This window comes from Astyanax mexicanus, chromosome 13, assembly GCF_023375975.1.
Source record: "Astyanax mexicanus isolate ESR-SI-001 chromosome 13, AstMex3_surface, whole genome shotgun sequence".
Classification (NCBI taxonomy): domain Eukaryota; kingdom Metazoa; phylum Chordata; class Actinopteri; order Characiformes; family Acestrorhamphidae; genus Astyanax; species Astyanax mexicanus.
In genome coordinates, this window is record NC_064420.1 from 36,762,632 (window position 1) to 36,776,889 (window position 14,258).

A 14,258-nucleotide genomic window follows, 5' to 3' on the forward strand; every position below is an offset into this window, starting at 1 on the left:
GCCACTCAACACAATTATTATTGACTTATCATACAGTCTTGTTGATTACAATAAATCATCAAGACCTAAATAAATTGCTCTTTATTTACTTAGAAAAAAGAGCCCATTATATCTTAAATGTGCTGGTGTGTCAGTGTTTACATGCCTAATAATCAATTCAGAACTGCCTTTATCTAAGATGGACATATAAACAAAATACTCTGATTTCTTGGATCAGATTAAGACATCTGATAAATAGAGGTGTATTTTAGCTTAGTAAGATATATATATATATATATATATATATATATATATATATATATATATATATATATATATATATATATATATATATATATATATATAGTATAGTATAATAATATATTTCATATATATATAATATATATATTCTCTTATCATGTGTTTTCTTAAATTTCTCAGTCTGTTCATGCGTATAAGTAAGCAACGTTTAACCCTGCACCCATGAGATTACAATGCTGAAACTGAGAGATTTAAATAATATTCATTTTCTAGCTGCTCTAAGTTCATATTGTATATACGTTCATATTGAGTTTTTATTATCTGATTGTCCAAGGTCATGTGAAACACATTGAGCGATTTACTGACTGAACTCTATTTGTGTTATGAAGCGTGTGTAAACTCAATTTTCGAAATAATATATAATAATTATATAATATAATTAAATATATCTAATTATTTCTGTATTCCTGAATATTCGTGATTGTTTAATTTAATTTCCACTACAATTATTTTTACTATATTACAATTACTATATTCATTTCTACACTATATTATAATTTTACATCAGCCGAACTATAATAATGATAATTATAAGAGAATAATTATGCTTTAAACCACAATTATTTATGGGACAACACATTGTCCCATATAGACCTAGTGCTGCTCCTTTTTGGCTTGTTTACAGAAAATCTGAAAGGGAGGAAGCGTGTTAAGTGGGCACCTATTGGTTACCGGGGAGACTAGAAGTGGTCAGTTCCAACCTCTCAGCCCACCCCATTATTTGCCAGTGAGGAGAGAGAGACACAGGGAGAAAGACAGAAACTGAAAGGGCGCGAGAGAGAGAGAGAGAGCAAGAGAGAAGCAGTCCGAGAGGGAGGGAGATAGTGAGGGGAGTGGAATAGAAAGGACACTGACACACATGCCCCACACACACACACACACACAAACACACACACACACACACACACACACACACACACACTCAGAGGCTTGGCCACTCTGTCAGCCCTATGAGACATAAGAAGTGCCTCTCTCTTTCAGTGCTCCTCTCTTTCTTGTCTCTGTCTGAATGACTGACTGACTGACTGAATCTCTCTAATGCTAAGCTCTATCATTTTCACAAGATGCCACAGAGAAAAAGGAGTTTCACTTTTGGAGCATATGGAGGGTAAGGAGAATATAATATTCACTATTTTTGTTTTCTCATTTACTTGTGTTTACAGTCCTCTCATGCTGTTTTGTATGCTGTGAAGAGTGTTTACTGCTGTCACCTTACTGTCACTGTGCAGAAGTTTTGAGTAAGCTTAATGAGAGGAATATTCTGTGTTGACTGACTTCCTTTGCCTACTTTCAAAATTTAATCTTTGCACACTGTAAGTAAGACACTAATGCCAGACTTGTGACGTCATCAGAGTCAAACAAGTATGACAGGATGCAGAGCCCTTCAGTCCTGCGCTCTTTTAAACTGAACTGGATGTGCTGATCAGTTCGTTCTGTATTATGAGCAGGAACCTTATTAAAACCCATCAGCAGCGAGAGCACAATCGAGTTTGGATGAAATTAGCCTATGCAGCTGTCTGCAGCAGACACGTACAGCCAGACAGAAACCCTGCGTCTGCTGATCGGACTGAGAGCATAACACAATCAGAAGCTGCTTACCTTATCAATCAATCCATCTAGATTTGATTATGTCCGCCACCACCACTAAGTTGCTTAGTACTCCACTACTAGAAGGAGGTGCAGCAAATAGCAAATAACAAACCTGGGTGGGTGTTATTGTCCAGGTCAGTGAGATCTTATATTGACGCGTCTGCAGACAGCCGTGTTGCCTCAGGCTCCAGAAGCCCTGGAGGGGGAACATTCTGCTGTCTGTTAGTCTGTGAAGGAGTAGCCTCTCAAGTCAACAGGTGGAAGGCTAGCAGCTCTGAATGCCGCCTTGTCAAGGACAAGTGTTTGCTGTTCCTCTGCCTGTGGGTAGTTCCTCTGCTTAGTCAGCTTTCCGGCCAATCACAGTGATAAGTGCAATGTCAAAAAAAAGAAATGTCAGGAGCTGTATGAAAACTCTTGGAAATTAAACTTTTAAAAGTGTGATGTGCACTTATTGTTGTACAGGTTTGATTCGCTGGCTAGGCTTTTACATACGAGTTTGACGACAAGGGAAAATCATTGTCTCGATTTATTTTGTTGACTTTTCTCAGCTAAGTGTTTCTGCTGGTCCTTTGACATTTTCTCTGTGTTTGTGATTACTGCACTCAACAGGTGACATCTAAATGTCATCTCTGAAAATTACTTGCTGTCGCAGATGAAGAGGAAACATGTTTCCTGGTGAAAAATTGGTGTTGACATGACCTTACGTGAGATGTGACATCTTCACTTCAGTAGAGTTGCTACACTTTACTTGATAAAATGTATTTCAGTCAGGATTTTGTCCACAGAGGCTCTCTGAGATGTATTAGCACAGACACTTTGGTGTTAAAGTGCTTCAGTAGCTGAAGCGAAGCCATTTCTGCAGAGTGGCAGGGCTCAGCACAGCTGGTCAACTTTCATCAGATCTACAGTGTCTGAAGTGTCTAGGTGGGAGATGTGCCGGGCTTCTGAAGTGCATTTGAGACCTTGTGTTATTGTCTCTCTGTTAGAAATGTTTTTTTTGCCCCTGACCCAATCAAAAGTAACTTACTACTAGGCTTGGACAGTATAATAATACTGTGTGTATACTATGGTATTTTAAAGTTATGATAGTGTCTCCAAATTTAGGAATGTATTTTAAAATTATGTCATGTCTGTGTTGTCAAATTTTGGCTCTGTGTATATATACTTTAAAACACAGGCTCATTTTACAATAATGATAAATACATTAGATATCTTACAGCCCTAATTTGTGCTGTGGTGTTTGGCTAATAGCTCATTTAAATTTCAAACACTGTAGAACCTGTCATATTTAGCTTTTATGCCAATACAGTTTTTATTCGTCATAGCTGTTATTAATTATTATTGCTCTGCTCTAAGATGTCTGAGTCTATTAGACAAGCTATCTAAGCAAAGGCTATTTTAGCAAGTGAGTTACAGAACTAGAACACCTGTAATTTCTACTTCTGTTCTGTCCCACAGCAGATGCTAGATATCAGGTAATCTTGTATAAATCCTTTTAAGTTTGTCAGCCAAATCTTATTGGGTTGTGTGGTAAAGAGAAAGTTATCATGATATCCTTTTTTATGTTTTATAATTGTCAGACTGACAAACATTTATTGAATTATGGATTTAAAATGTGCATGGTTTTTACTTAGTCTGTGACACTGCAAGCAAACTAAAGAAACTGAAAGTTTCCATAATGGTTTAATTTCTACCCAGCCATAATTCAAACATCAGCATTGTGGCATTAGTGTACTTTCCCACAGTTTGGCGAGCAATGTCTAGAGGAAAAGCCGAACAGTGCAACTCTAAACAGTTTTGTTACCTTCTGATAATGCTCCTCACTGCTGCAGACTTTGAATATCATCTGTTACTGGTGGCTAAAGGATAGCAGGAGTGTGCTCTGCTAGAACACAGTAATGTATAAACAAAGGATTGGAACTGACTCAGGCTTAAAATATCTAATACTTGATCCATTAAGAGTGTATGTATGGATCAGCCCTGATTCCAAGCCAATGGATACGACTGGAATATCCGTTCTTTCTCTAGAGATGACCTCACCTGATGATGATGAAAAGGATCATCATTTTCTAAAATAAGCTCATGATGTTCCTTTGTAAGCCAACCCTCTGTGCAACCCTCTGCTGTGCAGATTGTTCTAGGTCTCATTAACTCTTAATGGAGCTTCATGAAATAAACAGAGCACTTAGACCTTGTCCCAGATTTAAAAACGCACCCCTGGCTTTGTTTCTGTAGTAGGGACATGTTACGACCCTGTCTAGGGTCAGGCCGTAACAGAATATAATAGGTGGGCTCACTTCCTAAACCCTTTGCCTGATCAAACACTGAACACTGAACAAAAACAAAAACAGAATGATTTTATTGACAAAAATTAGGGAATATGGCTTTAGGGGTGAGCATAGGACCAGATAATAAACAAAAACAACTAATAAACAAATGGTTAACTAATCTCCCTGTCACCATAACAGGAGAAAAGGTACCAAACCAAATGGGAACTATAACAAAAACTAAAATAACAAACGGAGCACAAAGTGGAGGTGCCGGGTTGTTCCGAATGGAGCTCCGAATGTCTCTTATTGTCAGGTTGTGAGGGTGCCCATGGTGGTTGATCATGGTCCTGCACCTAAAATAAAAAAATAAAAAAATAAATAAATACAAACAAAACACACAAACAGCCCAGGCAGGCACGCAGAAGGAAAATAAGGCCATGGGGTTGTAACAGTTTATTATGAGGATATTGCCATTTCTAGTGCTAAAATGAAAGAGGGCTGCCTTTCTGTATCTGTATTCATAACAAGAGTGTGGTAATCAAAGAATAAATAAATATATATAAATATATATATATATATATATATATATATATATATATATATATATATATATATATATATATATATATATATATATATATATATAATGTGGGTATTTTAATGGATTGTACACAGACACGACAAACGTCATGGAATAGCAATATGTAGATTGATCATAAATCAGCATGGGAAACAGCATGGGAACACGTTCACCAGTATAAATACTGAAAATTCCTTAATCTACAGTTTCACATGTGTACCAGGAAAATGTAATAGAAGACATTACTACCACCCACAGTGAACAGTACAGTAGGTGGTAACGTGGTCAGCAGTGTCTTGCTAGAACTGCCTGTGGGTAAATACATGTGACTTCCACATCCAGTGCAGGAGACCCCCCACACAGCATTCTTTAGGTTCCATGGTGAAATTCATGGGATACTATGCTATTTCTTGCCCTTTGGACATGTATTCATGCCATATATTCAAACGATTGCCATAAAGTTATCCAAAAGCAGTGTGTAAGACTTGTGGAGAAGAACATGCCGAGATGCATGAAAACTGTGATTAAAAACCAGGGTTATTCCACCAAATATTGATTTCTGAACTCAATATTAGACTTTATAATATAAACTTGTTTTTTTTTTGCATTATTTGAAGTCTGAAAGCCTTTTTTTGTTATTTCATGCATTTTTCATTTTTTGCAAACAAATGCTCTAAATTAAAAAAAAATTATTTGTAATTTTGTCCGTAGTTTACAGAATAAAACAATGTTCATATTACTCAAACAATAATACCTATTAATAGAAGTCAGAGAAACTGATTCAGACACTGAAGTGTATTTTTTCTAGAGCTGTGTATATATATATATATATATATATATATATATATAAAAAACATCATTCAGTCAGAAGATGTGCCTGTATACGTGCAATGCCATTTTTTTGTCTAGATTGTACAGTCCTGATCTGTAGCATGGCATGTGTGCTGGATGCAAAGGGTCTGGGCACTGCTTGACTGGTGGCCTCAGACTGAGCTTTTGTCTGCTGTCATTGCCACACTGCCAGCTGTAAAAGGCCTGGCTCTGAGTGGAGCTTGTTCAGGAACAGCCATGTGGAAAAACACCCGTGTTGTTTTGAATTGGAAGCAGCCAGCCGCTTCTTATTCTTAGAAGTCAGCAGATTCTTTTTTGCACATTTTGAATGTGTCTGTTTAGGCAGGAGGAGATACAGAGCAATGGTGAAAAAAAGACAACTGTGGGCCAATTAGGGTGCACACACGAGTTCAGGTTTGGTGTGGTCTGAAAAAATAAGCTCTTGTTGGCTGTTTCTTAAATATTATTGACTTTTTCCTTCAGTGTGTTCATATGAAGCATGTTGTTTAGGAGCTTGACTGTGCATTACTAGAGTGTTCTACATTGTTGGATTTATATTATTTATATATATGTGAATATATATATATATATGTATATGTATATGTGTGTATATATATATATATATATATTAGGGGTGGGCATAGATTATTTTTTTTAATCTAGATTAATCTCACTGAAATCTTGAAATTAATCTAGATTAATCTAGATTAAAATGGCTCATTCAGAATATGCGTGATACCCAAGTAATGACTAAAAGTCAGTCTTTGAGATAGGGTTTCTTAATACAGAGGGTGCATTAGACCAGGGGCTCATCTCCTGTTTCCAAAATGCATCAATGACTGCTTGAGAAAGCTGTTCTACTTTGATACTTGAAGAAAAAAAACATGCTCAATAAAATGTACTCGGGGTTAATAAATTCATGTCTAATATATATGTTCTGATTTTCTCTAATATAACAGCTCAATTTTAATTCTTCAGGTTAAAGGTGATAACTCCTTTAAACAGCTATAACATGTATTTGTATCAGGCTACAAACAGGGCTGCTTTATGAATTCATGCAACACGACTATGTCTTAAAAGCATTTGACTCTTATTCTGTGTGGGCATACCTCTTGCTAATATTACTTTTATATTTTTACACCTACTTTTTAAGTTAACTGATTATTTATTAGTTTTAAAATATGTTATTTCACTTGTTTTAGTGCTTTTTAAAACATGTAACAATGTAAACAATGCAGCCTTTCAACACACCTTTAACCTTAATACCTAAGTCCCTGTGTTATCCTAACTTTACTAACGTTACTACCTCACATTCCTGCTCAGTCTGTCCCTCAGTTTCTCCATCACACCCGGTCTGCTGCTTCACCTACGGAGGACGTGGAGGCTACAGCAGCGAACGTCTGTGATTTTTACACATTTTTCCGCTTTTGTTTCTCCATACTGCCTCTCCTTTAACACACGCGCTCAACACTGAACGTACCACGCAGAGAAAAGGTGTAGAACCGGCGGATACACACGTGCTTTCGCGTGTAAACACTCGTGTAGACTGGCAATCCCACGCTTTCTTCTTCACACACACACACACACACACACACACATAGTGGCGCAAAAAGGGGGTATGCAGCGTATGTCAGGGGCGCTGCACTAGAGGGGGCGCCAAATCAAAGCCCCAAAAAAAATCCTCTCCGGAGAAACAGCTGGTTACCTATTACCTATTTTGACCCAGCTCCCAACCCAACTTTAGAATAGATTAATGGCGATATGTTTTATATCGCCCGATAAGAGTATCACATTATCGCCGCACGTTAACGCCGATAACGGCCCACCACTAATATATATATATATATATATATATATATATATATACACACACACCTTGGTGTGATGCTACTCTTTTAGGATCAGTATTTGACCAATATTGACTAAATGTTGTGTGAAATAAAAACTCTAAAACATAACTGCTTGTAATACAGAATAATGTAAACCCATTCATAATTTAACACTGACATGAATAGAAAGCATCATAAGTAAAGTAGCATCATTATTCTGTTCTGAATAATAAGTTATTCTTTTCAGCCATTTTATTTTAAATAGTTATAACTATAAACAGATTTCTTTCATTTAGCAAAACTGAGTCAAACTGTGTAGCAATTTAACTGGTTTTGACCTGAGTTTTTATAGTGTTTAAGCATTTAGAGGTTCATAATTTTAAATTAGCTTATTTTTAAGTCTAAGATAAGCCTGTCAGATTTATATTGTTACAGCTATTTCTAACAGAATGTGAGAAACAAAATGTACTACTTGTTCTTATTTTGCTACTGTATATCTTCGTCATGCAGCTTTTTTCCTTTTTCTTTTAGGCAGTTGTTTAAAAGGCACAAATGCTGGGTTCTTGTACACATAAACTCAAACACTTAATTCATTTGTTTTATAAATGAAATGCGACTCATCCGGTCAGTGTTATGTGGGCAGTGCAGGCAGACATGTGGTATTCTTCTTTTTTTTTTCTCCTTGTTTGTGACATGACAGGTGGCAGAGTGTCACAAGGTCATTCATGCCATTGCGCAACTAGATGCTATGTAGTGTTAAAGGTCAGTGATGGGGGCTAACAAAAGTGCAGGCTGTAGGGTGTATGTGATAGTGAGACACAAAGGCCGGTGTAATCTATACATTTTTTTAAACATAGCATTCATTCATTTGGATGGCAAACTGTAAACTCTAGGCTGGTACCACTGTGTGTGTGTGTGTGTGTGTGTGTGTGTGTGTGTGTGTGTGTGTGTTTTGTGTGTGTATGTGTGTGCAGCGTGTTTGTATTTGTACAGTGCAGCATACTGGGCCCACTGTACTGAGGAATCAGTATGCACATTCACACCCACCACCTCGCCACCCCCCCCTATACTCAGTGGCTGCATTCAGCATATGTTGACAATGTGAACTCTCAGGTCACGCTGCATATCTTGACCCAGATATGGAATGAAAGGCAGTCTGCTTGACAATGAGTTATATACACTTCTCATGTCTGCACAAATCCATTAACTGCTTTTATTTCAGTGTTAACCCTCCGTGTCTCTGAGATAGGAAAATGTTATCAGAATGCCATTGTTTGTTTTCGGGAAATGTGATTCATATGATGAGCCAGTGGCTTGTGCTGCGATCTTGATGACACTAGATAATGGTAGATAAACAACATTCATTATTAACTAAAGAAATGAAACTCATCAGAGAGGAACACAAATAACATCTGAGTGGTTAGTTTCATTTTCTTACATATTGTGTCGATCTATCAGAATTCTAACAAATTGAAGTGTATTTATGTGATAGTCTCATTAGGACACATTGCAGTAATATAGCTCTGTTCTATAGCTAAATCCTTTCTTCCACTCAGCACATGTGAGCTCAAAAATTTCATTTATAAGCACTGATTCATGGGGTGTATGCCACAATTTTCTGAGAGGTCAGGCTTTTCAGAGATTAGAAAACCTGTTTGCACAAATTGAGAAATATGTGAGGAATGTGTCATTTGTTTATCAGATTACTTGTGCAGGAAGACAGCTTGGATATGCATCTCACATGCCTAAGGTTTCACATGTTTCAGTTAGTCATACAGAGTTACTACAATAGGATTGTTTACCACAGCAAAAATGCTGTTACACGTTTACCTATTTTTTCAACACGATGTCATATACAGCTCTGGAAAAAAAATAAGAGACCACTTAAAAAAGAAAAGTTTCTTCGATTTTACCAAATTGAAAACCTCTGGAATGTAATATAAGAGGAAGATGAATAATTACAACCATCAAACCAAGTTGAACTGCTTGAAGTTTTGCACCAGGTGTGGCTTAAAGTTATCCTAAAGCTGTGTGTAAGACTGGTGGAGGAGAAACATGACAAGATGCATTAAAACTGTGATTAAAACCAGGGTTATTCCACCAAATATTGATTTCTGATTGTTATGCTTTTAAATTTTATAAATATGAACTTGTTTTCCTTGCAAGGGTCTCTTAATTTTTTTTTTCCAGAGCTGTACATTGTAGGGGAAAATGTTTTTCTCTAAAGCAGCAGGTAACCAACAGATAGATAGTTGTCTTATTTTAAGTGAGAGAGGGGAGGGAATGTACCAGTTTACTTCTCCTTTAGTTCAAAAGAATGACTAGATTGATATTTAATTATAACACTTAAGTCATATATTTAAATAACTTTTAAAATGTTCAAGTGTAAAAATTCATATTCAGATTTTTTAACCTAACATCAAAATATAAGTCACCAGTAATAGAAAATTAGTCAAAATATCAACCAAACAATCTTGGCTGTAATAATTATTGAAACAAATAATATGATTTAATTGGATTATGAGTTTATATCAGTGCTTTTACTTCAACATTACTTAGTCTAGACCTTCAGATTTTTCAGTTTGATCTGAACCAAGATAGCAGGTGTGAAAGAGGCCACAAACCATGGTCTGGACCAAATAAGGTGGGCTGGGCTTGGATCAACTGAATCATGGTGTTTTAAACACTTTTTTTTAGATGGATCAGACTTTTGAACCAATTACAGAAAGTTAAGGCAGGCTGTTGCAGCAGTATGGTCTGAACAGATTACGCTCCTGTATCTACTGTAACTGTAGATCATATACATTGGTGGTGATAATAAAAAAAGATATGCAATGTGCAAACCTAAACTAACCAGAGCAATTCTATTTATTGCAAAAACAAGAAGCTTGGTTTGGACTTTGGGCCAGACTTTCTGGTGTAAAAATGCTCTAAAACATAGATGTCTAGCCGGCATTTGTCATTTTAGTATTAGCATTATAATAATCTGTTTTGTTTTTTGGTTCTGGCAGTTTTTAGACCTGTTTACAGTATGCATGACATCTAAAATAATCTCTTCATCCTTAAATCCCTAGAACAAAACTCTTGATCCCCTTAGTTATTTTCCCCAGTGGCAGTAAATCTCACTAATTACCACATTTAATTAATGTCAGTGCAGAAGCCCAGATAGCACAGTCCTATCCTAATGAATCCTGTACACTATATAAAATCATTATGCTGACCTATATAATCCAGGTTAAGGGTTGTTTGACATCACTGTCTTTTCCCTTTCCCAAACAAGGCCCAGCTCTGGGCACTAATGGCCATTTAATCTGTCGTCTCTGCTCATAACTCAGACCTTACCTCTTTATATAACTAAAGCTCGGGGGAAGAACCTCATTTAAAAGGATTTGGAAAGCAAAAGAAAACTTGAAGATTTGTGAAATAAATGGAAAGAGACCAATCTCTTTTTCCTCTCAGAAACAGCTATTCTTAACATTGAAAATCCATAACATGCTTGTGAGAAAGTGTTGCTAGATTATTGATGAAATAACTTACATACACACCAAGGTCACAGTACAGAGCAGATCCTGTATTAAAACATAAGTGTGACAGGCATTGATTGGGGGTTTTATGGTGCACCTTCTTTATGTCTTGTAATTATGGTTGGCAAAAGCAAGATTGTATTTTTCAAGTTATTTTCAGTATGTTAGAAGCATTTTGCCAGTTTTAGTGTCTCTCACTGTTTCACTCAGCTTTTCATAGTAAACAACTATTATTATCTCTGTTCCAGTGAAGAAAATGCCCTCTAGACATTACAGGATGTTAGAGGTGAAAAGAAGATGCACGTTTCTTCTTGTCACTTGATCTATATGTCTTCAAAATGGAAAATAGCTACATAAACAGTAAGATCAGCTCCTGTTTCCTGATCGGACATATGTGTACACTGTCCCTTTAAGAGACCCTTACGCCAAGTGCGCAGGCAAATGGGTAGCTACATGAATAACGTAGGGAGACAGAGAGTTGTTGTGCTGTACCACTAGACCCTCTGGACTCAAGCTCCTTTATTTTGTTTATTATATTTTAGTAGTAACGCCTTATAAGTGCTTTTGGTGTCTACTTAGTTCATGTATGAACTAATAAATGAGTGGAAAACCGCCAAAGTGAGTCTGAGTCCCTCATCTGATCCAGAGTGCTTCGAGTTTCACCTGCCCAAAAGCTCCCTATCTGGGCTGGAGCATTACAACATGGCGGCCTATACTCACATTATACTTAATGTCTCTAACCCAGGCACACTTATGCCATTATAAACACCACAATTTGCAAAGCTCTGTATTGTGTGTTATGATCTGAAGGTTCCCAGTGCTGGAATATTTCATACTCTGTATATTGTACTGTTCTTCATTTTTCTTTTTATCAAGAAGAGTTTACATTGGTATGAAAAAAGTTTGGGCACCATAATTTTGTTTTAAAATTATTGCAGACTTTCTGTAAATCCTATAAATTTAATTTCATTCTTAAATATCACTGTGTTCATCTGCTATATGATATATTTAACTGAAATTGCTGATGTAAACAACCAATGATTTGTAAAGGCAAATCATGAAAATTATCAGGGGTGCCCAAACTTACCATACCACTGTATTACAAGCATGAGTAAGGTTATTGTATGTATGTGCTGTGGGTATAAGACGATGTGCAGTTAAAATCGGACAAATGAAGCAGACTGCATTTACTTTGTGGCATTTCTGTATTTTTTTATTTTTTGCTCATTCATATACAAACCTCTTATCCCTTATAGATTTATCAATTATGTTCAATTATGGAGATATTCTGTTATCTCTGCTGCACATGTAAGATGATTTTGTGGCTACAGCATCAGGGATGTCAGGTTAAAGTACTTGTCCTTGGTCTTTTTGACCTGTTAAAGAAAGTAGTATGACTGGGTCTGAGCATGTCTTACAGTGTGCTTCTGGTCAGCATTGGAAAAGACCTACAAACAAAAGTCTGAGGAAGCTTGTCGAAGTGTGCTCGTCTGAACTGAGCTGACAAAGACTACTGTAGCTTTCTGTAGTTTTGTAAGGATGGTTACTGGTTTCATAGCAACAGATCAGTCAGGTCTGCCCATGCTAATCCGTGTGCAGTGAAAAGCACAGTTTAATGGCATAAATCACATGTATGATTGGGTGAATTATTAACTTGTGGGATGATCTGATCCGCTGCAGATTTACCGTGCAACTTATAAAACTTTACCATTTTGTCTCATTGGTGTATATTCAGTGCATCTAGCATTGTGTTCCATGATTTTACCTAAGGATACATAATGCACAATGAAGGTGTTTGGCAGAAAACAACCGAAAGGAAAACTTTAAATGAAGACTAGTTACCAACATGTTTTTTTTTGCACTCTGATGATGCAATCAAATTGCAACCAGCATAAAGACATAATTGTTCAGTATAAATTATTTTGTCTTTTCACTTATTTGGCTGATCACCTCAAGGCCTTTTTTTCCATGTCCAGGTCAAGTTAAGAAACTCTGAGAGTCGCTTATCCGCTTACCAGGACAAATTTAGCCTTAGTCATGATCATTACCATCCAGAGTGGACAGCATAGTAATTAATGTCTTATATGAAGTATTCCTAACACACATGTCGGGCTCAAACTAGGTCCACTTTATCTCGCCATGATCATGCTGACCAGTATTCAGCTTCACTGACAAGACAACACCTCACAACTTGTACAGGTGTTGAATTCCCAAGCCATTTCTTGGGGTGACACTTCATGATCAATTTATACACTGTTATCCCATGACTTTTGACATGTTTGTCAGTGCACAAACAAGAATCAGGTAAAGTCAGTGATCAGAAGTTGGAACTAGTGTGGAGCCAGAGCTAAAACGGTCTATCCTGTAGTGGGAAAACATACTGGCCTCAGTCAACCAGCATCACCATGACCCAGTGGTCTAAAGCTTATACTAACAGTGAAGATTGAACACACTATGTGTACTCAGAGTGGTCTGAGTGGTGCTTTAGAGTAATAAGCCCAGCTGGTGTTATGTAAGGGGGTTGTGCGGCAGAGTGACCCCTCCCAAGCTCAATCACTCCCCTTCATGAGTCAGCTAATAAACACTACAGCCTTTGTCCAGTCCTGTATACACACTCACACACTGTACACTGGTACAGTACACTTAGAGGGCATGATGGAGTGTGATTTAATGCATCATCATTTCATCATAATGTGGATATATTTGAAGTAGGTGTATGCAATTAACCGGTGTAAAATGTATTAAGTGCAGAATGAAAAATGGAGAGTTTGTATTTGAACTGTTTGAGTGTGAACACTGCAGAGAGGTCACTTAATTTAAAACACTGTACTTATGTCCTCATTTTTTTTAATTAAGTGCTTGAACAGTCAGTCAATAATAGTCAAATAGCACTTGTTTTTAGATATTTTTTCTGTCTTAGCCACATTCGTTTCAGGTTGCTCTTTTGAAAAGGTCATGCCTCAGTGCTTGACCAAGGCCTATAGCTAGCATGGTTTGGAACAGTGAATTCCTAAAGGAGTTATTCTTTGGAACCATGGATTTGCTTTTATCACCACACCCAGGCTCTGTTTCACTGGATGTTTTGGGTAATGTGAGAAGTGACTGAGATGTGGAAATATGTTAGTAATTTGCTTCTAACTTTAACTTTCAAATGGCAGTGGCAGTCATTTTGACAGTGTGAAATTTGTTTAATACTGTTTGATACAATAACACAAAGTATAAATAGATTTGCAATTCTTTCAATTAAAATGTTATTTTATACAATTTTATTATAATATTTTTATTTTATTTAAACCTATTTTCTCCCCAGTTTAGCACAGCCGATAAACCCATA

At 36.7% G+C, this 14,258-nt stretch overlaps 1 protein-coding gene across 10 annotated transcripts in view; it reads left to right on the plus strand.

Annotated features, from left to right (window-relative positions):
- Positions 1-14,258, plus strand: part of rap1gapa (RAP1 GTPase activating protein a) — a 139,474-nt gene that overhangs the window by 34,057 nt on the left and 91,159 nt on the right. For 4 of the 10 annotated variants that reach the window (XM_007246293.4, XM_049486395.1, XM_007246301.4 and 1 more), the window contains exon 1: positions 1,219-1,408. The exons of 3 other annotated variants lie outside the window; for them this stretch is intronic. In XM_007246293.4, the coding sequence (XP_007246355.3) occupies positions 1,365-1,408 (44 nt within the window). In that variant the 5' untranslated portion in view covers positions 1,219-1,364. Of the gene's footprint in view, positions 1-1,216; positions 1,409-14,258 lie in introns of those variants that run through there. 3 more of the 10 variants (XM_015605067.3, XM_007246294.4, XM_007246299.4) reach the window with 3 other exon arrangements.